This window comes from Myotis daubentonii, chromosome 4 (genome assembly GCF_963259705.1).
Source record: "Myotis daubentonii chromosome 4, mMyoDau2.1, whole genome shotgun sequence".
In the NCBI taxonomy this organism is placed as follows: domain Eukaryota; kingdom Metazoa; phylum Chordata; class Mammalia; order Chiroptera; family Vespertilionidae; genus Myotis; species Myotis daubentonii.
Window position 1 is genome coordinate 109,876,705 of NC_081843.1, and position 22,892 is coordinate 109,899,596.

Here is a 22,892-nt window from a genome sequence, read left to right on the forward strand (position 1 = left end):
AGACCAGAACCATTCTTCAGTTTAATAAGAGAAAGATCGAGGGACGCCCTAACCCACATCCCCTCCCCCGACTCTGATGTCCACACCCACATCCAGGGCCATCTCATCCTTCTCGTGTCTGTCTCTGTGGAGAAGGAGACACTAGGGACGGAAGGCAGAAGGCGAGTGTGGGTCAGCTCACAGCGTGGGAGCAGAGTGGGGTGAGCACACAGTGTGACTGCCTAGCTTGTCGTAAAGACAAACTACACGTTCAAAGTACAGTCAGATAGATCTAAGGCTGAGGCTTGTCAGGCCCCTGTTACCCCAATTTTGGGCCAGGCAGCACAAAGTTTAACCAAAGAGTATAGCGGATGTCAGCCAGCAGGAGTGGAAGGAGGCCCTCCTTGGGTTGGAGATAGAATCGCTGACATTTCTAGGAAGCAGGTGCTTCATTCCTGGCCATACGCCTGGGGAGTTTTAGCTCCTAAACTCTAAAGAGGAAGAGGAGCCTAGCAGTTATTGGGTGATCATCGTTATTGTGTATGTAGGGGTGTGTGTCCTCATCACCATCTCCAGATCCCCCAACAGTTCATTTTGACGGAAGAAGCCTGACACCCAAGGTTAGGCTAAGGCAGGGGTGGGCAAACTTTTTGACTCGAGGGCCACAATGGGTTCTTAAACTGGACCGGAGGGCCGGAACAAAAGCATGGATGGAGTGTTTGTGTGAACTAATATAAATTCAAAGTAAACATCATTACATAAAAGGGTACGGTCTTTTTTTTTTTTTTAGTTTTATTCATTTCAAATGGGCCGGATCCGGCCCGCGGGCCGTAGTTTGCCCACGGCTGGGCTAAGGGCTGTTCTCAGAAGAGCCCACATCCCTTGGACTTGGTGACTCTCCACCTCTGATAAGAGCCCTGACCTTGGGAGTCAGCTGTGTGGGTGTCCTGTGAGGAGAGGGGAGGAGTTTATTCAGATGCACTAACCAATAGAACTAGGGCTCCGAACCGGCCAATGGAAAGCCAACCGACAGTGTGGGGCAGGCTGCCTTCTTGGGGACAGGGGACTCAGGGGGACAGCAGGGCTCTTCAGACAGAAACTTGAAGGAATTTACTGGCAAAACTGAAAAGATGACAGTCTTCAAAGTTTCTGTTCTGAGACCGCCCCGCCACACAGGGTCCCAGCTGTAGGTACATGTGCCCCCACTTTCAAAAGACAAAGATTTCTAAGCAGGGATTGGCAAGGAGGGCTAAGTCATTGAAGTGGCTCCTGAATCCATCATGGGGGAGCTCCTTAAACTATAGACTATGTAATAAGAGTTTAATCTGACATTTTGAAAAAACGCCCAGCAGATCTGCTAGATACCAAGCCCCGCCCAGCAGATCTGCCCATCGCCCAGCCCCCCAGCCCGGAGAGGCGCTGGGACCCACAGGACCGTCTGCCATCGGCGCCCGTAGGTGTCAGCACACCAGCGACCCCTCTGGTTCTCCCTGACCGTCCTCCGAGGGCCTGGCTTACCTGGCGGCCTTGATTTGCAAGCGAACACTGGCCCCGAAGAGTCTGGGAGCGTTATTTTAAACCCTGTGATTTTAAAATGAACCCATTTTCTCAAAGGATAAAAAGTGTGGGGAGGCCGTGGCATGCGCTCTGTTCCTGCGGTCGTGAAAGAAAGCTGACCTCACACTCCCCAAGGACGGTGCAAAAATAAACCCTCCGCTGACCCCGTGTCCATAGCAACAGCCTGAATCCCAGCGGAAAGGGCTTCCAAGGGGCTGGGAAACGGTCACAGGAAAGGCCGAGGGAGGCCCGGCCCTGGCTGCCCTTCCGCAGGGCACTTAGTGGGTCCTCAGGAGGCGATCTTAACCCTGCGCGTCCTTCCCAGGGCCCGGTACTCACGGGCGGTCCGCACGGTGTGGCTGGGCGGGCTGCGCGGGCTGCGGCCGTGGGGATTCATGGCTCTCACCGCAAACTGGTAGAGCGTGTCCGGATCGAGGCCCTTGATAACCATGGAGTCCATCTGGATCCGCTCTTGGATGAAAGTCCAACTGCTGTCGAAATCTGGCCTTGATGGAGGAAAGAACAAGATGAGCAAGAAGCGCGGTCAGCCCCCGCCCCCGCCACCCCCGTGGAGGAAAGGCGCTGCGCCATGCACACCGGCCGCTGGCTCAACTCTGCAAGCAACGCTTGTGCAAACGAGAGGGGACGGTCCCTAGCTGAGACCCATCTTGGTTTTCAATCATAGGCCGTCGTTTTTAAGTCCCTGCCAATAAAAGCAGGCAGGTCCTTTCCAGGGCTAGTGTTTAAACACCGTGTAAGGAGCAGCCTGTACGGAGCAGCCGCCTTTCCTCGCAAGCCTTGGCCATGCACAAACATCCCCCGCGGGGATCGTTTCCAGGCTCTGTCCCGCAGATGTTTCATAGACCAGCTTCCCCTGACAGCCCCATTCCCCGAGGTCAGGGGAGCTCAGATTCCTCGGGCTCACAGTCTGTTCACAAAATAAACAAATAAACGTTTTATGGGGTGACTAACTTGTAGGAATCGCCACGGGAAAACCAGGCAGATTCTGTTCGTGGCCAGTCTTCCTACTCTGAGTCAAACTGCAGAACTGTTCCCAGGTGCAGAGAGCGCACAGACCCTCACTCAGAGCGGCCACTGGGGAGGCAGCACCCAGAGGGTGACAGTACAAGCAAAGCTGCACGGAGCCGCTCAGATCCTGCCAGCTGCCCTTTCACGTCTTTAAGTCTCTCTTTCCTCATCTGTAAAATGGGGCAATAGGAGTACTTCTCTAAGAGGGCTGTGGTAAAGAAGAGATAAAATCTGCATCCTCAGCAGGGTGCCTGGTCCCATTGTTAACTCTCAGCACATGTTAGCCGTTATCTAAGGGACTTGCACACATCACTGGGGTCGACCAGCATCTGGCTGGTAGGCACTTGAAATAGGGCTAGGACGTATTGTGAGGGTAAAACGTACACTGGATTTTTAAAGGAAGAAAAGAATGTACAGTATCTCATTGATTACATACTGAAATGATATTTTGGATGTACTGGTTTAAAATATGTTATTAAAATTAACTTCACGTATTTCTTATTACCTTTATAATGCCACTATTAGAAAATTTCAACTTCCATACCGCTCACATTGCATTTCTACCAGACTGTGCTGCTCTGTGCGGACTTCCCAGCTGGTGGGAGAACAGAGCATTCTGGGTAATAAGAGCTGCAAGATGACACTTGGGAAGGACTGTGGGTGACAGGAGGACAGTGAGGGTGGCCTCGCTGGAGTGGAGGTTCTGTGTTAATAGCTAATAATAGTCACCATTTATCAAGTTCTTAGGAAGTACAGTATTCCCCCAGTGGGTACCTGAAACCATAGATAGTACTGAACCCTGGATATACTGTTTTCTCCTCTACGTACATACCTCTGATAAAGCTTAATTTATAAATTAGGCACATTTTAACAAGAATAACGAATAATAAAATAGAACAATTATAACAATATACGTGCAATAAAACTTATGTAAATGTGGTTTCTCTCTCTCAAATGTCTTGTACTCACCTTCTCATTTAAAGGAAACACTGTATGGCTTCGCTTTGGCATATCCAAACTGCCAGCATCACTGCTTTTGCTCGTTGGAGACATTCGTAAGTAAAATAAGGCTGACTTAACGACAAGCACTGCCCTTCTCACCCGTCTCAACAGTTGATCTGATAACCAAGACGACTCCTAAATGATTAGCCGGCAGGTAGCATAGAGAGCGTGCAGACACTGGACAAAGTGGTAAATAATGTCCCCAACGGAACGGAGTGGGACAGTGGGAGACTTCATCATGCTACTCAGAACAATGTGCAATTTTAAATGTATGAAATGTCTAGTTCTGAAATCTTCAGTGTAATATTCTTGGGTCCTGGTTGACCACAGGTAACAGAAACCGCAGAGAGGAAAACCATGAGTAAGGGGACACTACCGGACGAAGCATGGTTCCAACTTAATTCATTTATTTCCCCAAACTACCCTATGCAGCAGGTAATAACATTAAACACCCTCCCCCATTTTACAGGGGAAACTAAGGCATTAACAGGTACGTCACTTGCCAGAGGTCACAGCGGATGCATGGTGAGGCCAACTTGGGTTGATGGGGGAAAGTCAGACTAAGAAGACCCTTGGTATTGGATGAAAACCTGGGGGGACAGTGGCTGGGGGCTAGTCTCCACCCTTTAGCTTGCTGCCTGATCACCTCTCCGGTGCTCTGTTGTTAAACACCTCTGCTCACAGGTGTTTAGAAGAAGGCAGGAAGCAAAATAGACTGATGTTTGTCCTTTATGAACTTATTGGGCATGGAAATAGAGACTCATTTTGCTGAAAGAGATGCTCAGAGGATACATAGATTTCTCTAACAAGGTGAAATGGAGCCCTTCGGCCCAGGAAAAGAAGCCTCCTCAGGCTCACTGTGCAGAGTGGTTTGTTGTGGGCAGCCACCCGTTGTCTTCACTTGCAGAGAAGTGTAAACAAGGAGCCGGAACGCTGGTGAACCTTGAGCCCTGGCAGGGCCAGAGCTATGCACCGATTGTTTAGTCCAGACAATGGGGGCTCAAGCTACTTCCTGACCAAATAGTCTCAGAGTAAATCCTTCTAATATTTACTGACCTTTAAGATCGTCTGTCTGTTACCGCAATTACCTGTCTGCCTAAGAGCTAGATGTGTATCCAAAGTTGAATAAAAGGCTGGCAAGGCCTGGGCACCAGTGAAAGTTCTTTCTCTTGCATTGGGCTTGCCCGCCTGGCCCCCAATATTTCCAAATTATTATTTCTTGTCTCGTCTCTTTCATTTGCGTGTGGCCCCTTCTCCAGATCCTGAACCCTGAATCACGCGGGACGTGGGTCCTTCTCACAGGAATCCACGCAGGGGAGCAGCGAGGTCACGCGGCATGCCCACTGGAGGCAGCAGGGCCAGTTTCTCTTCCTTGGTACCCTCTCCTTAAAGACGGACTTCTCACGTAAACTAACGTTGTCACACAAGAGGAAACCTCAGAGAGTGGAAGGAAACACATTTACAAACTAAAATTAATAAAACCACTTCAGAGGAAAGCCACAGGAATGCCCTAAAAGTAAGATCAGAAAGAGATGCAACATTTCTTTCCTGTTGGTCTCTGCCAAGCTTCCCTCTGGCATTTCCAGAGGAAATGACCTGTAACTGCTCTCAGATGCCATTGTTCACCCGACCATCTGCCACCATCGTCCTGTAAAAACTACACCCCCTCCCCGGGAAGGGCGATTAGTTTGTATTCGTTCATTTAATGCAGGAAAGAAAGCTATGTTTTCAGCAAAATAAGAGATTAAAATCATTAACCTTTCATTTCATTATATAGAGTGAGAGGACAGCTCACGCAGCCTGAATACCAGTTCAAAACCTTTACCATCTGGCCTCCGCTTTTCATGGGCTTTGCATTTAAATGTTCTGAGTCTCTCCAGGTGCAGCAGTGCAAAGGGGAGGTTGAGAAAGGGACAACTAGGCAAAACTATTGTCTTAGATCTCCCTCCAGCCACAGCTTCCTTTTTCAATTAAAGGAAATTATTTTATTCAACTACACAGCTGCCAGTCAAATCACCATAGCAACTCTGCCTGCCAATTTCCCCAACAGTGGAAAGGCGAGAGGGAGAGAAGAAGACGAAGAATGTGCTACCATCCAGGTAAAGATGGGCAGCCGCCAGCAGATGGGCACTGGACACACTTTTCCAAAGAGTGGGCCAGGGCTGCGTCAGGTCCTGCATCTCCAGGGACCAGCGGGGCACCTCTGCAGGTGGCTGGGCAGAGGAGTTCGGGGGCACAAGCAAGATGTTGGCAGGGGCTACTCAAATCCCAATCGGCTGATTCAAGTAATTAAGACTCACTCACTGGTACATTGGGGAGGGAAGAAGCATGACCCCTGGCAATGTAGCATCCAACCTGGTTATCAGCATCTTAGAGATCATTTCGCCCAAGTGCCTGAAGGCTCTCGGAAAGTGCATGTGGGCTCTTATGTGTGAACATCATTGTATTTTTCTTAGTAAAAGGTTCTCAGCTTTTATCAGATTCTCAGCGGCTTTAAGAGTCACTTGTCTAGTGGAGGCTCACATTTGACCCATATGGACACTGAAGGGAATAATTTATCCAAAGTCGCACAATCAGTGGGTGATATATTTTTCTGTTTCATTCCTTTTTTCTTTTGGCATTTTAAACACCTCTCCCATTGCCAACCTCACCCTTCGTGGACAACTGTTTTTCTCGGTACCATCAAACCCAGTAGGCAGCTGCCATGGGCTAGTCAATTGGCAAGTGATTAATGATTATCAACTGGGCTTCCATCACAGAAGCTATATTCTGGAGGCTCAAGGAACTACACATATAGTTCTTGGGGAGTTTACAATCTAATTGGGAGATAATACATCTAAGGATCAGTAGGAAGCCAGTGCAAAATGACATATTTCAAGAGCTCTATTTGAATGGGTCAATGTGAATGGAAATCCTTGAGTCTGGATAACTGAAAAGGGAGAGAGCATCTTTGGGTGGAGGAGGACAGAGCAACAGCAGCTCTGTGTACAATGTGCTCATGGAAGATACTCCCAGTATGTGTTTGGATGGACACAGGCACATAGTAGGTGTCAAATAAAGGGTGGTTGAGCTGAACTGAAACGTCTTCAGAATTTCAGCTTAGGAATAACAAGATGCCCTAAGACAGGGGGAGCAAACTTCAGCCAGCTGGCAGGTTGTAGAAGTAATGTTTTAGGGGAACACAACCTCGCTTGTTTGTTTAGTTGTCTATAGCTGCTTTCCTGCTACAATGGCAGAGCTGAATAGTGGAGCCAGAGGTCAGATAACTGGCAAAGCATAAAATATTTGCTATCTGACCCTTGAGAAAGAGTTGTACAACCCTTGGCCTGAAACAGCAATCTTTATTTATTTTTAAAAATATATTTTTATTGATTTCAGAGAGGAAGGAAGAGAGAGAGAGACAGGAATATCAATTATGTGAGAGAATCATTGATAAGGTGCCACTGCACACCCCACAATGGGGATCGAGCCCCCAATCCAGGAATATGCCCTGACCAGGAATCGAACCGTGACCTCCTGTTTCATAGGTTGACGCTCAACCACTGAGCCACGCCAGCTGGGCACCAAAACAGCAATCTTTAAACTTGTTTGTGCTGCATTGATAGTCTGAGGAAGCATCTGAACCCTCTCTCAGAATATTTTTTATGTATTTTTATTGATTTCAGAAAGATAGGAAGGGGGAGAGAGAGATAGAAACATCAGTGATGAGATAGAATCACTGATCAGCTGCCTCCTGCATGCTCCCTATTGGGGATCAAGTCCACGGCTGGGGCATATGCCCTGACCAGGAATCAAACCGTGCCTCCTGGTTCCTAGGTTGGCCAGGCTCAGAATACTTTTAATGAATAAAATGACATACATAAGATCACCAAGGAAACCAATCATATTGAAAACAATGATAAAAACAAAAAATTATGATATACTAATAGTATATGTACTTCTTTACTATTACATTAAATAACAATACCTCACAATAGATTTAATTACTACAATAATTTTAAGGTAGTGATGAGCCTGACTAGTATTTGGGGATGTGTGCAACATGTAATGGGGTAAGAAAACATCTGGGATTCTAATGCTGACAAAGTCAGCAATTATTAATACCACCGTGGCTTGTTGCCTATGTTCAGATTTTTTTTTAAGCAGCAGACTAGATTTGGTGAAACTACAGATGTAATTTTTGTCCAACCAAAGTCCAGGGACCCCTTAAATTCTATCCATGGACCTGCTGAGGATCTGCAGCGTGCAGGCCAGCAGCCTGTTCTAGAAGAGGCATGATCCCCAAGATCACCTGGGGCGACACAGAGAGGTGAGGAGAACCTGACCCTTTAAAGAGCCTCCGTTCTGTCACTGTCACGGGAGCCGCTCAGCACTGAAATGAATTGCAGAGGAAAGTCCAGAACCACAAAGTAGTCACAGGTTTAAAAAATGTATCGTTTGACCTTCAGCTTTCAGCCTTTTCTCTTTATTTACAAATGGTTCAACCCAACCCATTGACAAGCAGACAGAGTGGCGAAGGAAACTCAGCTGGCATTTTGTCCCAGGCGAGCAAGAGCACACTTCCATTTACAGCTCCCACAGAGCTGCCTTGTTCTACAGGAGAGCTCAGTGTATGTCGCCAGCCACAGGCTGACCAGGGATGACATCAGAGGTGCTCGAGGTGGGAGGGGCTGGGGCGTTCAGGGATCGATGTGTAGGAAGGACAGTTGGTGAGATTCTGCAAGGCACTCAGAATTGCCCTCCCACCCAGCCCCTGAGGGTGACCTTGACACACCAGGAACTCTGGGGCCGGGTTCCCAGAGTCTGCAAGGTGCTCCTGAGATTTTCAACTTGGAAACTAAAGGTAAGGAAAAGGAATTGTGTGTGAAGCCTCAGCTGACATCGAGCAAGACCATTCTCACTTATTTCTAAGGCTATTCCTGGTGGTCAAGGAGGCTTAGGCTTAAAAAGCATAGCTTCTTACAAAGAAATTGGATTTTCCTCCATTCTCCCCCAAATTAACTAACGGTGAAAAAACAGTTATTTAAATTGTAAGTTGTACAGTTTTAGGGGCAGGAAAACACACCGGACCACATCACTGGTGAGTATTGCAGCCATTTGTCCAATTATTGATATACATGCTAGTAAAACGCTGTGAAAAAAGCTGAGTTCACTCACATATTATAGAGCAGTGGTTCTCAACCTTGGCTGCACATTAGAATCACCTGGGAATCTTTTTAAAATCCTGATTTCTGGGCCTCATCCTCCAGAAATTATGTTTCTTTGTGATGGGGTGAGGCCACAACATGAGTAACAAAGAAACAGAATTTCCAGAGGATGAGGCCCAGAAATCAGGATTTTAAAAAGATTCCCAGGTGATTCTAATGTGCAGCCAAGGTTGAGAGCCACTGCTATAGAGAGTTCCAGAAGGCAAGCTGGCATTCAATATGAGATAAACCCGGAGCAGGACTTTCTGTTAGGCTGGTGCACTTAGGTGTTCTTTGAAGCTTCACCACATCCTGATATTCTTTCGTGATAAGAAAACAAAAGCAATAAACAACATTGTGTGTGTGTGTCGGGGGGGGGGGGGGTCTGGGGGGGTGCACAGACACGTGTGGGGGTTTTGCCTGGCTTTGACTTCTGCAGTGGGGGACACAGGATGTCGGTTTCTGTCGTGGCCTCTGCGATGAGCCCTAAAGGATTCATGGAACCCCCTGTGGCCCATGTGGAAATACATCTCCATTTCCACGTGGTTGAGGGTGAGAAAAAGAACCAACACAAACTAAATCCCCCGGGAGCTACCCTGCTCATTCCTTGCAGACGCCCTTCCATTGGCACAACCTTCCTCGGTCGCTGCTGTCATCATCCCCATGGGCAGCGGAGGGAAGTATGGCGCAGAGAGGCTAAGGGGCTGCTTGCGCAGGTTCTGGCGAGCTGTGGGCACTCTCTAGATGCAATCCCAGGACCGCCTGTGTCCAAATGTTGGCCGGCCCCTGCCTGACATGTGGTATGTTGAACTCCACGCCAGGTGCTGTATTCCACAGAAGGAAGGGAGTCACTGCCCTCATGTCACGGTGAGGAAGGTGGACCTGAACAAGCAATTCACTGCAAGTGTGATGACTGTGGAAATTAAATGCTGGCTGATTAGGTATTAAATTAAATTAAATTCAGGCTGGGTTAGGGATCATTTGACCTTCAGCTTTCAGCCGTCTCTCTCTATTTAGAAATTGGTCCAACCCAACCCAATGACAAGCAGACGGATAGAGTGGAGAAGGAAACTCTGCTTGTCATTGGGTTGGGTTGAACCAATTTGTAAATAAAGACAGAAGGCTGGAAGCTGAAGGTCAAATGATCCCTAACCCAGCCTGAAGAAGGGGCAGAAGCTCAGGGAAGGCTCCCTGGAGGAGGTGATCATTACACAAGTGTCCTGAGGGATGAATGAGAGCTGGGTAGGCAAAGAGGTGGTAGAGTAATCCTGGCAGAGAAGAGCAAGCAGAAAGATTTCTAGCCAAGAAAGTACATGGCTCTACAGGAAAGCAGACCAGACCGATCACAGAATCCATCATTAGGAAGAATTTGTATAGAGGAGGCACTTACTATGTGCTGGGTGCTGTTCTGTGCAAGTCATGTGTATCAACTCACTGAATCTCACAACTAGATGAGGTGAGCAAATGGTTACCCCCATTCATCTGTCTGAGGCATAAACAATCTGCTTAAGAGCACATGGTTTAACAGTGGTGGGGGCAAGGGTTGGGCCAGAGAGCCTAGGTCCAGAGCCTGTACATAAGCCACCAGTGTACACTGCCTCGCCTTTGTCATGAGAATGGAAAATCAGAGTCACCAAGTTTCAGAGGTCAAATGGCCCAGCCTTATAGTATATGTAAGGAAGCTGAGAATTGGAATCAAACCACTGGTCCCAAGGATTGGAGCCAGCTCAGAGCTTGTCTTCTGATCCCAAATTTGGACAAACTTAAAGCTGAGAGATGAAACCAATAATCGGACTGTAAGTTTTGATCCTGAATGAGAAACTTCTTTTGACTCTCTTAGGCTATGACTTCAACCATAACTCAAATCACATCATCCCTTAAAAATATTCAAGGAAAACCCAGAATCTATCCAGCCCCCATTCTGCGTCCCCGACCGGGTCCTCATTTCAGCAACAGCCTATGCAGGGTCACTTTCTGTGAGGAACTAAGTTCATTTGTTACTTGTACATGAACAAAGAGTGTAGGATGGAAACAGACAACTTTTGACAAAAATGTCAATTTGTGAATAATTTTCAAAACCCACCCACGTGGGCATGATCTTGAGATTCTCAAGTGAAAGTCAGCTTAGAAACAGCCCTCTGTGAAGATGAATTCCCCAGGTCTCATGATGGAAGGCATCTGCAAGGGATCGGGGAATTATTTAGGCAGAAAAGTGTGAAAGGGAAAAGAAAGAAACCCTTTCCTTCCTATTGATTAGTGTAACTGTCTCAGTCTGAGATTTAGAGATCCGCATTTCTTGACCCTGTGCCCCTAAAATATACTCAGAAATATTGTGAACTTTCCCACATGCACACCAGCAAAGTCAGGGGTAGACATTTTTATTGAAGACAGCTACTGAAAACTTTAATCTACCCTTTCAGCAATTGACATAGCAAAGCTCTGAAGCAATGTTAACAAATCAGGTCACACTACAGAAAAACTACAGGTAAGTTCAATGAAAACTAGTTTTCACCTTTAACCTGTCTAATGATAGCATACTAGTATGTGAAGCATGGTTTTCCATTTGGAACATCAGGGGTGAGGAATATTTTTCCAGGACTTGGTTTTTATTGCCACCATAACATATATTTTTTGCTGATGAGAAAGACACTTACCCTGGGGAAATTCTTAGGCAGAGAGAGGAAAGTTTCTCAGACATTTATAGCCCAAATATTTCAAAACATAGGTAGCTATATTTATGCTTGGTTCTTATTTTAACAAACGCTAAGCATCACTGCCCACAAATAAATTTTCAGTATCACTTTGGAAATGTTCTCTTTCATCATGAATGCACGATTTTTCTGTTTTAAGAAAGCAGGTAAAATTTTTGAAAACACTGCAAAATAGGTTACAGGCTGCAGCCTTACTTAGAATTTGCCTCTTCAAATCTTTTCTATACCGATTAAAAATGTAAAATCTACTGTTAGCAAGGAGGATAATGAACAACCTCGGGCCAACTTTAGGGGAAACTAGAAGCTGGATGAGGAACAAAAATGTGCTTGGTTGCAAGTCCAGGTCTCTGGAGAGCATCGTAAATATATAATGTCTACCTGAGACATCATCAAACTAGCCAATGAGCAGTCAGACCATACCCTGGTCTAGTGTAATTTCTCAGGTTAATCTTTTATTAGCCAGTTAAGTATTTTTAAAGATTTTTAAAGACTATTCCTAGCAATGCCTTTGATACCATTATCCTCATTTCATAAATAAGAAGAGCAACTGATGTATAGGGTGTCCCAAAATTCACGCAAGAAGTAATTTTGATAGAAAACAAGGTTTATAATTAAAAATTGTAAATTTTTTATTGATTCATAAAGTATACAGTATAGGGTTATGTATAGAGTAGCATATCAGGTAAATGGCCTCCACGGCTTTGCTGGCACATACGCAAAGCCATGGTCTTCATTGTCCCTGCTCCTGGGCCATAATTGGTACTTGGTAATGCTTACCAAATTGAAGGGACTGAAATCAAAGGGCAGCAGATATTAGAATCTGATTCAATAAACCAAGTAAAATTTGGCTTTTATTTTTTGTTGTTGTTGTTGTTAATGCTCACGCAAAATTCAAATCTTGTGTGAAATTTGGGACACCCTATATAAGTACTTACCAAGACAGAGAAAGGACCGGAACCTAATTCCAAGGACAGAACCTAGATGGAAGCTTCACATGAAGATGGTTGGAATCTGAGGATAACCTCTGGCCATAAACTGATTTAGACAATTTCTTAGCCTTGCCCTGCCTCTTGGATATAACAAGAACCTTTGGGCTCCCAGCGAGACCCATCACAGGTGTTAGACGCAGGAGGTTATCCGTATCCGGGCAAAAGGACTTCAATATTTAACATTAAACAGACCTCTCTGGGGAAAACAGAATGATTGAACACCCCAAAGATGTTGAGGCTGCTTACAACTCCTGCTAGAGCACAAGAAAGCTCTCCCTAAACACATGTCCTCGGGCCTCACCTGTAATGGGAGTGACTCGGAGATGTTTACAGATGAATGCGGGGGATTTATCTTGCAGCCAAACAGTAAATGCCACAAGCAGCTGTGAAAGCTTTCTTTCTGGTCCAACAGCAAACAGCAGCTGAGCTGAGGCTCCCCATGCCCTCGGCCAGCAGGACTCCGGGTGGGCTGCGTTCACACTTCCTTCCCTCTCGGAAGGTGGGTCAAATGTGAAGAGATGTGGGTTGTGTAAAAAGAGCACGGGCTGGACGTCAGGGGACTTCAGTTCCCATTTTAATTCTGTCCCCATCTAGTCATTGTCTCAGCAAAGCAACTTCAGCAACTGAGTCTCACTTTCTTTCTTTGTAAAAGGAAAATAATGGTGGGAAGGAAACAAACACATTGCATGGCTACTGTATATAAACACTGTGTGAAATCTATGCACAGCAGCCCTGCAATGAGGGTCACATGAACTTGACATTACAGGTGAGGAAATGGAGGGGGCTGAGATAAGGTCACGTGACCAGTCACACATTTTGGAAGAGATAATAGAGGAGTTGGCTTCCCCATTTTACCATACTCTATTTGGAACTCCAAAATGTCCAGTAATACTACATTTGAAGCTAGCTTTCCAGGGCATTATTAAAGTATATTTTTCAAGATAAACAGAAAAAACAGATATGTAACAGTTTGTTATGATGATGAATAACTTAAAAATATTTATACATAAGAATTTGGGGCCTAAACCCCTCAAATGTTAGAGACAATTCAGAATATTCAAATGCATTTTTGCTGGAGAGAAATGATAATTATTAAATGTAGGTACAGGACAGCCACATATACCTGGCACTTTTATAGGTTTTTAATGTTGACAAATTCTTCCTCATATGTGATTTCCTTTGATTCTCCTAACCACATTGTACCATGTTTTGCAGCTAAGGATACTGTTGTCAACGCCTGGGGGCCCATGTCAGCTCCCAGGTGCCCCACTTCTGATTTCGGCGGCAGCTGTGGCACAGAGAGAGCTTCCTGTGAGCTCAGACTCTCCTCCTGGCATGGCCCGCATCCAACCTCAAGCACCTGCTGCACTCCTATCACAGCTCCTTCCCTGCCAGGAGCCATCCTTGACCCACAGCCAGCAGGGCCTAGAAGGTGAGAAGTATACCCCTGGGGAAACCCTGATCAGCAGAGGAGAAAGCAGGCGGAGAGTAGAGGCTCCTGTCGTTTTGATAGGGACATTTCGGAGGAAGAACTCTGCACACTTCAGAGGGATCTCAGCAGCATCAAGCGCCCATGGAAGGCGCTAGAGTCACACACGGTGATGTGTCCTCCTTCCTTCTCTCACTTTCCTCGTGTCTCATCCCTACTTCTAAACAAAATAAATGGCTTGCACCCAAGTCCCTGTCTCAGGCTTTGCTTTGGGGAGACCCCAAACTATGAGAGGCATGGAGGCCTCAGCAGGGGAAGTGACAGGCACAGGGCCGCCTGCCCCAATTCTTATGAAAAAATCCAATGAATTTTTCGTATCTCTCCTTTCATTTGTACATACAAGGCTACAAGCTGTCATTTCTACCTTCTACCAAAATGCCAGACTTAAAACAAGTTAAAAAATGCACGCTTCAATGCAAAATGAATACTAAATGATAACCATCATTTTTGCCAGGGGTTACACATATCAGTTTTGCCAGGGGTTACACATATCATCTACCTTTAAAAAACTTTGATTTTTTCCCAAAATTTTGAAGTATTACATTTTGCTTTGCTGGTAAATTAGGAATGTTAAGTTTTTGTACATAAGAAAGCTGAAGTTTTAGGACTTTCCTATGTAATACGTTTAACTATTATTGAAACCAGAATTAGAATCTTTTCTACTCCCTTTGTCTACCAAATCTATTCAACAGCAGGATTGTAGATTTCCCTTAAGGAAGAGCATTGGCCTGGAGCTTTAATAAGAGGCAACTTTTGTTTGTTTAATGTTCTTCCCTTTTCCATTAGTTGTACCACAATTTCCACCATCTTGAGCTCTCAGTCATGTACTCTAGGTCTGAACAACCTGCCATTCCTCACTTCCAGAGCTCAGAATATGACATGTGCTGACCAGTTAGTGTGGTCTCCTCCCTGGCTACATTGATTGGCTCAGAGGACAAACAGGAAGCCAAGCCTGGCCAATTAGAGTGGACATGGAGACTTTGATGGGTCCTTTTCCAGCAGGGAGCTACACAAGCTAACTGCACATCTTCAGTGCCTGGTGGCCACCTTGCCACCTATAGGAAGAGCCTTCCTGAAAATGAGGCCAGCAAATGGGAAGAAAAGGAAGGCGTGGCACAGAAATGGATGGAGAGAGACTGTCAAGGTCACATGATCTGGTCCTCCCTGAATTTAGACTTGCCACTGGACTTTACAGTCCCAGGAGCCCAGACATCACTGCCTCATCTTTCTTCAAGCTTCTGCCACTTGGAATTCAACAAACCAGCCAGAAACAAGCTCTGTATTCAAGCATTGAAGAGACTCGGCGCAGAACTTCTCTGGACAAACAAGTAAGTGTTTCCCACGACCAAGGAATAAGCTGGAAGTCAAGGACCAGAGCGGAGCTACTCAGATCTTGGCAGAATCCTCTGTCCCTGCTTCAGAGAGCCCCGGGACCGAGTACTGAGCAAGTCCCTTCATGACCCTGCAGCAGCCAGCCCCAGACAAGCCCCTCGCCTCTCATGCAGGGTACACTGACTCCACACACCTCATTTCAATAGCTCGATGCTTCAACTCACATCCCAACTGCAACTGGGGTCCAGAGGATAGACCTTAGATGGCAATTCCTTCGGCTCATTCTGTTCTTTTGCTCAAAACTACATAGCAGCATTGAGAAGCCCTGTTTCACATTTTAAACTCTTAGAAAAGCTTCTAATCACCTTTGTACCCTCTGAGAAGCTGAATAAAAAGGGCCTGAGAGGTGATGAGAGCAAAGAATGCTGAAACCACACCAAGAAACTTGCCCAAGGCAATACGAATACAATGAACTGTAATTGTTTTTAAAGGTCTTATTCCTTCTCCCTCCAGAAAAGTCACCATCAAGTATTTATTTCAAAGACAATGTTTCAAAGGCAGGGAGGCAAGTTCCGAGCCTGAAATGCAGGCAGACTTGTCTCTAATTGTGGAAGGGAAATGGGAAAGAGGTCAGGTGAGTGAGGACAGGTTTACCAGATGGCCCACCACTGAAGAGGAGTGGAGACAGGTGCTGGCCCAGGCCTCCACACCTCTGTCATCTGTTAAACACACATGCTGTGAGCCGATGCTCCCTCTAGGCTTCCAGCATGCTTAGAATACCTGAGGTCACTACCTTTGGCTTCTGGGTGTGACATACAAACTCACCTGATGAATTCCACGGAATAGTACTGAATAGGGGAGCTTCCTTCACTCTCTCCAGGTTTCCAAGATAGGGCCACCTCGGACTCGGAAACCACAGTGACGTGAGGCTGCTGGGGTGCTGCCGGAGGCAGGCAGGAATCTAGGCAAGACAGCAGGCAACTAGTTGGTTTAGGATCTTTGCTGCAGGGGAGGTTTAATATGTAAAAAAACAACAGGTCTGCTTCTTACTGCCTAAACCTCTCTATTCAAAGCAGCAGGAAATCCACACCAAACAAACACAAAAATAAACACAACTGGGTTCACCATGTAAGGCTGGAGTCAGTAAGAACTGGTCTCCCCGTCTTCCCCATGCCCCGCTGGCTGGAATCTAACTAAACTATTATCCAGACCATTGAGTTTGGGATACACAATGGAGTGTATCCTTTGAAACCTCAAATCATACTCCCATCTCCTAACAGCCTTTCATCCCTGTTTGCATGTTGGAATTGATATTTACCTACAAGGAAAAAAAAGGCTCAGCCACTTACTTTCTGTGTGTGTGTGTGTGTGTGTTCCCCGCGATGATAATCAGAATACATACCAGTGGGAGGACATTTGGGAAATGCTCTCATGTGTAAAGACATAGGCATCACCCATGATCCTCTTGCCTAAAGCTAACTGCTGCTACTGTTTTCATACCCAGACTTTTATATCGCTCAGCCTTCCTTTATACTCCTGCTTCTGCCAGATACGTTTTTCCTGCTTTTTCTTCCCAGTGAAATAGGCAGTTTTCAAAATTTGGGGCAAATACATGATTCTTCCTGAAACCCTCCCTGAGCCTGGAGGTGGAGGACGTGCTCTCTCCTGAGTGCACAGACCTCGGATGCACTGGGGTTGCTCGCTTACTGTTTGCTTCTCCCTCGACAGAAGCTCCCTGTGAGTAATGCCATGTGATCAAAGCATCTTTGCCCCCAGAACCGCCTCTGAGCCTTTGTTGGGTCCCCTTTGTCTATAAATCTCTCTTCCCGTGTCTCTTCCTCACCTTCTTAATTCCCACTCACTGTCAGATCTCCACTTAGAAGTCATCTCAGGGAATTCTTACCTCCCCCCTCCATCGGGTCTCTCTTTGTACATTCTCACAGCACTGCAGGTAGCATTTATCACTACCTGTGACTACACATTAATTAAATGGAGTCTTGACCCACCCCTATATGTTCCAAGAAGGCAGGAACTGTTCTGTTCACCACTGAATTCCCAGAGCCTCGTTGTGGAACAGAGTTTAAATGACTTAAACCTTTAACAATGTTCCCCTCAACCCTCCTGTGCAGGTGAGAGGAAGCAGCACATAGGACAGTGATGGCGAACCTTTTGAGCTCGGCATGTCAGCATTTTGAAAAACCCTAACTTGACTCTGGTGCTGTGTCACATATAGAAATTTTTTGATATTTGCAACCATAATAAAACAAAGACTTATATTTTTGATATTATATATATTTAAATGCCATTTAACAAAGAAAAATCAACCCAAAAAATGAGTTCGCGTGTCACCTCTGACACGCGTGTCATAGGTTCACCATCACTGGCATAGTACAATGCCTGGTACAGAGTAGGTCTTTGTTGATATATATACTGAATGAAGGAATGAATGAAGAGCACCCGTCAGTTTCCTATTATTAAGGAACTGAACCCATTTTACCTTGGGGCAAGGTGGTAACATGCTGAGGAGAGCTAAGCCACCCTTTGCCTGTCAGGCTGGAAGCTGCTACGCTCACTTGATATTCAGTGCCTGGTTTCAAATCTCCAATCACTTCCTCCTGTCAATGACCAAACAGGAGAGGTGTCAATGGGGCAAACCAGACAATTTCCATGAAGGCTGCCTCTTGAGGCCCCTGTGAAATTCTGCTTAGGACAGAGGTTGTTTTGCTTTCTTTGAGATTGGCCACGTTTTCAAATTTGTAAAGAGGAAAACACCATGATGAATTTCCTGAGACTAGAGCATCACCCTTTATTGGAATCTATACAATAAGTGACTAAGGGTGGGGAGCATGTATAGTGTGGAGACTCTGGACAAAGGGATGATTCATGACCTGGGCTAGATGGAGCTGGATGGCGAGAGATTTCATCATGCTACTCCGAACGCATGCAACTTAAAACAGGTATTGTTTATTTCTGGAATTTTCCATTTAATATTTTCAGGCCTCAATTGACCATAGGTAATGAAACTGCAGAAAGCAAAACCTGGGATAAGGGAGGACTGCCATCGTCTTGCTTGGGTAAGCTCACCTCCTGCTCCCTTTGCTTCCAGCACCACCTTCCCCAATGGGCACCTCCAGCTCAGACCTGCCTCTAGAGTCCAGCGAGGGCCTGTGACTGCCTCCTGAACATCTCCACCCAACAACTACGAAGCAACTCAAATTCAACATAACCAAAGCTCAACTAATCCTTTCTCCTCCTCCCACCCAAAAGAAAACAAAAAACAACAACCTTATTTTACCTCTTGTGCTCCCTCTCATTGTCCAGACCAGAAATTCTTGACACGTTTCTCCCTGTTTGCTCGTCCTCCCTAACCGTCATTCACTAGGTTACCTCTACAGGTACCAGTACTCTTTCAGATCCCTTGATTCTGGTAATGTCATTTTGTCACAGGCGTTTCAGTCCAAGTCCTCGCAATTTTGACAATTACGAGGCCACCAATACTGCCTGCACCTCCAATGCAGACTCCACACTGTTAGAGTTATCCCCCTGAACCCCTAATACCCTGTCACTTCCCAATTTAAAACCCCTTAGGAGAGCGTATTTGTGTCCCCTGTTCATCCCTCCAGCATCGTCTCATGCCACCTCCCTTCCCTGCATTCCACATTCCCGTCAGACTTAAGGACTTGGCAGGGCTCAGATTTATGCCAGTCAACCGCTTGCCTCTGGGCCTTTGAACCTGCTGCTCCCTCTCCATGAAATGCCCTTCTCCCCAGTCTTGCCCGGCTCAGCTCCACTCATCCCTCATGACTCAGTTCAGCCGAGACATTACCTCATTTCTTTGAGCCCCAGCCTCCGGTCTGGTTGGGCAACCCTTCCTCTATGCCTCTATGCTTCCTGGCGTCCTTGGTGCACCTCAGTCTTAACACCACTCCCCTTACATTGTAACTGTCTGTTGATTTGTCACCTTCTCTGCACCCACCTGAGGGCAGGGAGCAAGTTTTTATTCCTCTGGCATCCCAGAGCTTAGCATAGTGTTATCGGACATGTACCAAGTGCCTACGAAATGCTTTTTGATGAACAACTGCATTAACTAGTGAATGAGAAAAACAAATGAAACCCAGATGTCTAAGGTAATCCGATGAGCTCAAAGAGAGACTGCCCCCTCCACCTGGATTCCCAGCATCAATGCCTGTGCTCCAGGCCCTGGATCTAGTGAGGAACTCCAGACACAGGGCTGACTCCCACTGACCCACTCCCTCCAGCCACCTGCACATGCCTCTCAGATGCTCCCTTCTTCCACTTCCTCTGAATCCTGACCTGGACCATTCCTACAGCCACCTGGAGAGTGTCTACCTCCACTCTCCCTCCCCCCCACCCCGACCCACTCTATTCTACACGCAGCTGCACAAGGGGTCTTTGCTGAGCATACGTACCTGCTTCCACAGCCCCTCCTATTCTAGTTCCCTGCATCTGGGCACCTAATTCCACCATCTGTCCCCTGGTTTCATGTCAAGTTGGGTTCAGAGACTGGACGGTGGACAGCAGACTCAGTTCTCATTCTCTCCCAAGTGCCGCACCCAGGCCTTTCCCATGGAGGCAGAGAGGCATTTCCAAGCCCACTTGATGCTCTCACAGGCTTTTGCTGCAGGATCCCTTTCCCTGTGAACTGATTGTGTTGTGTGAAGAGTAGGGGCATAAGGCGGTTTCACAGGTCACTAGAGACATTAGCTATGAGCCAAGACAAATCCAGCTCCCATGGAGTGTTGTTCTCTGCCCCAGGAACACGGGCAGCCTGGCTTGATCCTTTTCCCGCCTGTGAGGTAGGTACCACTCTGATTTTCATTTGTGGACTGTAAAAGGGAACCCCTGAAAAGCTAGCGATTGGCTCAAGGACATGAATGGTGAGGCGGGCATTTGAAGCCGGCTTTGTTTGACTCCACGGCCCACGCTCTAATTCTATAATATGTGGATGAAAAATATTAGATAATATTTAAATCTACAAACCATACTTAGCATAAACACTGACGACCAGATGGTTATTATTTGATCTATACATGTAGAAGTTTCTGTACTAGAAATTTCAAAGTTATCACTGAAAATCAGAACTCAAAGATTGGACCCTGATTTCAGACCTCACTTTTCCCCCTCACCCTTTCTCCTACTGCTGGAATCCCAGGCCATTTGTTTTCAGAAATGATGCTAAATGTTGTTTTGTTCACTCGCCTGGGCATGGAGTTACTGTACTATGAGGGCAGCCAGTTCACATGGCTGGGAGGAGGCATGAAGTGAGAGCCCCAGACAAGAAGCCAGGAGACCCAGGTTCTGAGCCAGGCAGCTGTGCCATGTAACTTCTCTGGGCCAAAGTTCCAACACCGAAACTCTAGGATTCTCCTTCAATAACCTTCATTGGTAGCTCTGAAGTCAGGGCTGGGTCTCAGTTGCCCTGGTGCAAGTTGGGAATATCTAGCATCATTAGATGGAAGGCACCAGAAAAATGAAAAGTACTCTCTTCCTGACCTCCTTCTTCCAATGGTCCAGACCAAGGCTGTGCAGGCCAGGGTGGAGGGGGGGGGGGGGGGTTCCCATTCCCGGTGGTCACAGAGAGTTAGAGAGTGTAGTCCAGGGTCTGAAAGGAAGGGCAGCACTGGCTTTGGGTCAGGACCAATCTTTCTCTTATGGGTCTGTCCTATGTATTACAAGAGAGCCAGCATCCCTGAAGCTTGTCCACTAAAATGCTCACACAGATCTCCCAATGCCCTACAGGGGACAAAGGACCCCTGAGTTGGGGACCATTACCCACCAATCCCTTCATTTTGTAGTGTAAGGAACATTCAGGGGGACCCAATGGCCTTGCCCAAAGTCACCCTTGCTGTGGTGACAGAGCTGGGACTAAATGCAAGTCTCCTGGTTACGTTTTCTCTCTCTAACCTTGGGTAGCACCCAAATAGAATTACTGTCCTCCTTTAAAATTATGTGGGATTTTACAATGCGCATAATATATCAGTAGAGTAGCACATGTATAATTAATAAGTACATAAATATACATACATTGGTACATGTTCAAATATGTGTTTACTGATGGTATGCATGATAAAAAGTGTGGAGACTGCCAGTTTCAACCTCCCTTTCTATTTCTAACTCTAAGAAATGGCCAGATTGCCCTGATTTGCTTTAGTCTTTATTTTTGCTGGATGAAACTGTAGGTTGCTTTCCTACAAAAAAGGTAAGTGCCTAGTGCTAACCAAATCAGAAGTCTCCACATCGGCAGATTATCAAAGAAGGCATGGGAATTCCACATTATCTATCAGCCAGGTAATTTTGGTCATTTCACCACTTGCCAACCCAGTCTTTTGTTTGTCATTCAACCCAAAGAAAATCAATCACCCCGTTTTAGGTGACTGGTCCTGTCTTCTTGAGGTCTCAGATGGTTAGAGGAAGTAAGAAAGGGAGAAGGGAAAGGGGTGGGGGAAACCACCCCCACAAAGGCTCTCTCACTCATTTAAAAATTTCCTTTCCTCTTTAATCTTCTTCACCTACTTTTGGAATGGAGGTTAAATGACTTCAACCTTTAATGATGCTCCCCTCAACCCTCCTGTGCAGGTGAGAGGAAGCAGCACGTGGAGGATGGAATTCGCCGGGGATGCTGGGTGGTCCTGCTCCTGTAGGAACTAAGCATCTTCTCTGGGCCTCCGTCAGTGAGAGGCAGACGTGAGAAAATCAACATTCTGATCAAAAGGGCCCCCTGGATCCCGGAGGGTGGGGGGAGGCGGGGGGGGGGGCAGGGTTTAACTTTTCTCAAGCACACTTACAAAAATCACCGGAGGCTCGGGCTGCCCCTGCGAAGGAGAGAAAACAGAAGCACATGAGAAGGAAAGGAAGGCCTGCGGGGTGAAATGAACCCTCAGAGCCGCGGCCCACCCCACGCCCAGCCTCGGGCAGCCGCCCACACCCTCACAGCACGGATTCTGCGGACGCTCACTCCGTGCCTCCTCGGACAGGTATGCCGCTGAGGGCTCTCTGATCAGGACCTTGTCCAATGCTCACGGCATCCCTATGATAGGGTACAGGGCAGAGGTTCCCAAACTCCCGCTGTTCACGTCACCTGGAGCATCTCAGATACACTTGGACAGCACCTCTGCCCCAAAGCAGTGCCGAGCAGTTCCATTTCTTCAGGAGGTCAGTCAGGTTATGCCCAAACGACTTGGCAGTACTAGCTCACACGGATGGAGGTGCTTCCATTGAAAAGTTCAGATAAGCCGCAGCCCCCTGGGGGTTGGCTGCAGAGCCCCCGCAGCACCCTGGCACACAGCCTGCCGTCAGAGACACACTACCTATGGATGGGTGCTATGGGAAACCCTGTGTGTCGGTGAGGGAACGGAGACGGGTCGGGGACCCACTGGTTGGGTGTAATACAGGATCTGAACGTGAGTCTTCTGGATCCAGAGCCCACTCGACCCTCGTCCGTCAGGTCTGCCCTCACGGCTAGTCCATATTTCCACGCATGCGCAATCCCCTGGCTCAAACCATCCTGAATGCCCCTCCCTCCTGCCTTTCCAGAAACTGGCGGGCAGGCCTCAAGTCTCAGCCCCCCAATTTGACCTCTTGTTCCTACAGGGATCCC

The 22,892-nt window shown here is 46.9% G+C and overlaps 1 protein-coding gene across 1 annotated transcript in view; it reads right to left on the bottom strand.

The window, feature by feature from the left end:
• EGFLAM (EGF like, fibronectin type III and laminin G domains) overlaps positions 1-22,892 on the bottom strand; it is a 129,776-nt gene that overhangs the window by 54,645 nt on the left and 52,239 nt on the right. Inside the window, exons 4-7 of the mRNA XM_059694912.1 lie at positions 22,081-22,107; positions 17,772-17,889; positions 16,100-16,235; positions 1,876-2,042 (exon numbers count right to left, since the gene is read on the bottom strand). Coding sequence (XP_059550895.1) covers positions 1,876-2,042; positions 16,100-16,235; positions 17,772-17,889; positions 22,081-22,107 — 448 coding nt within the window. The remainder of the gene's footprint in view (positions 1-1,875; positions 2,043-16,099; positions 16,236-17,771; positions 17,890-22,080; positions 22,108-22,892) is intronic.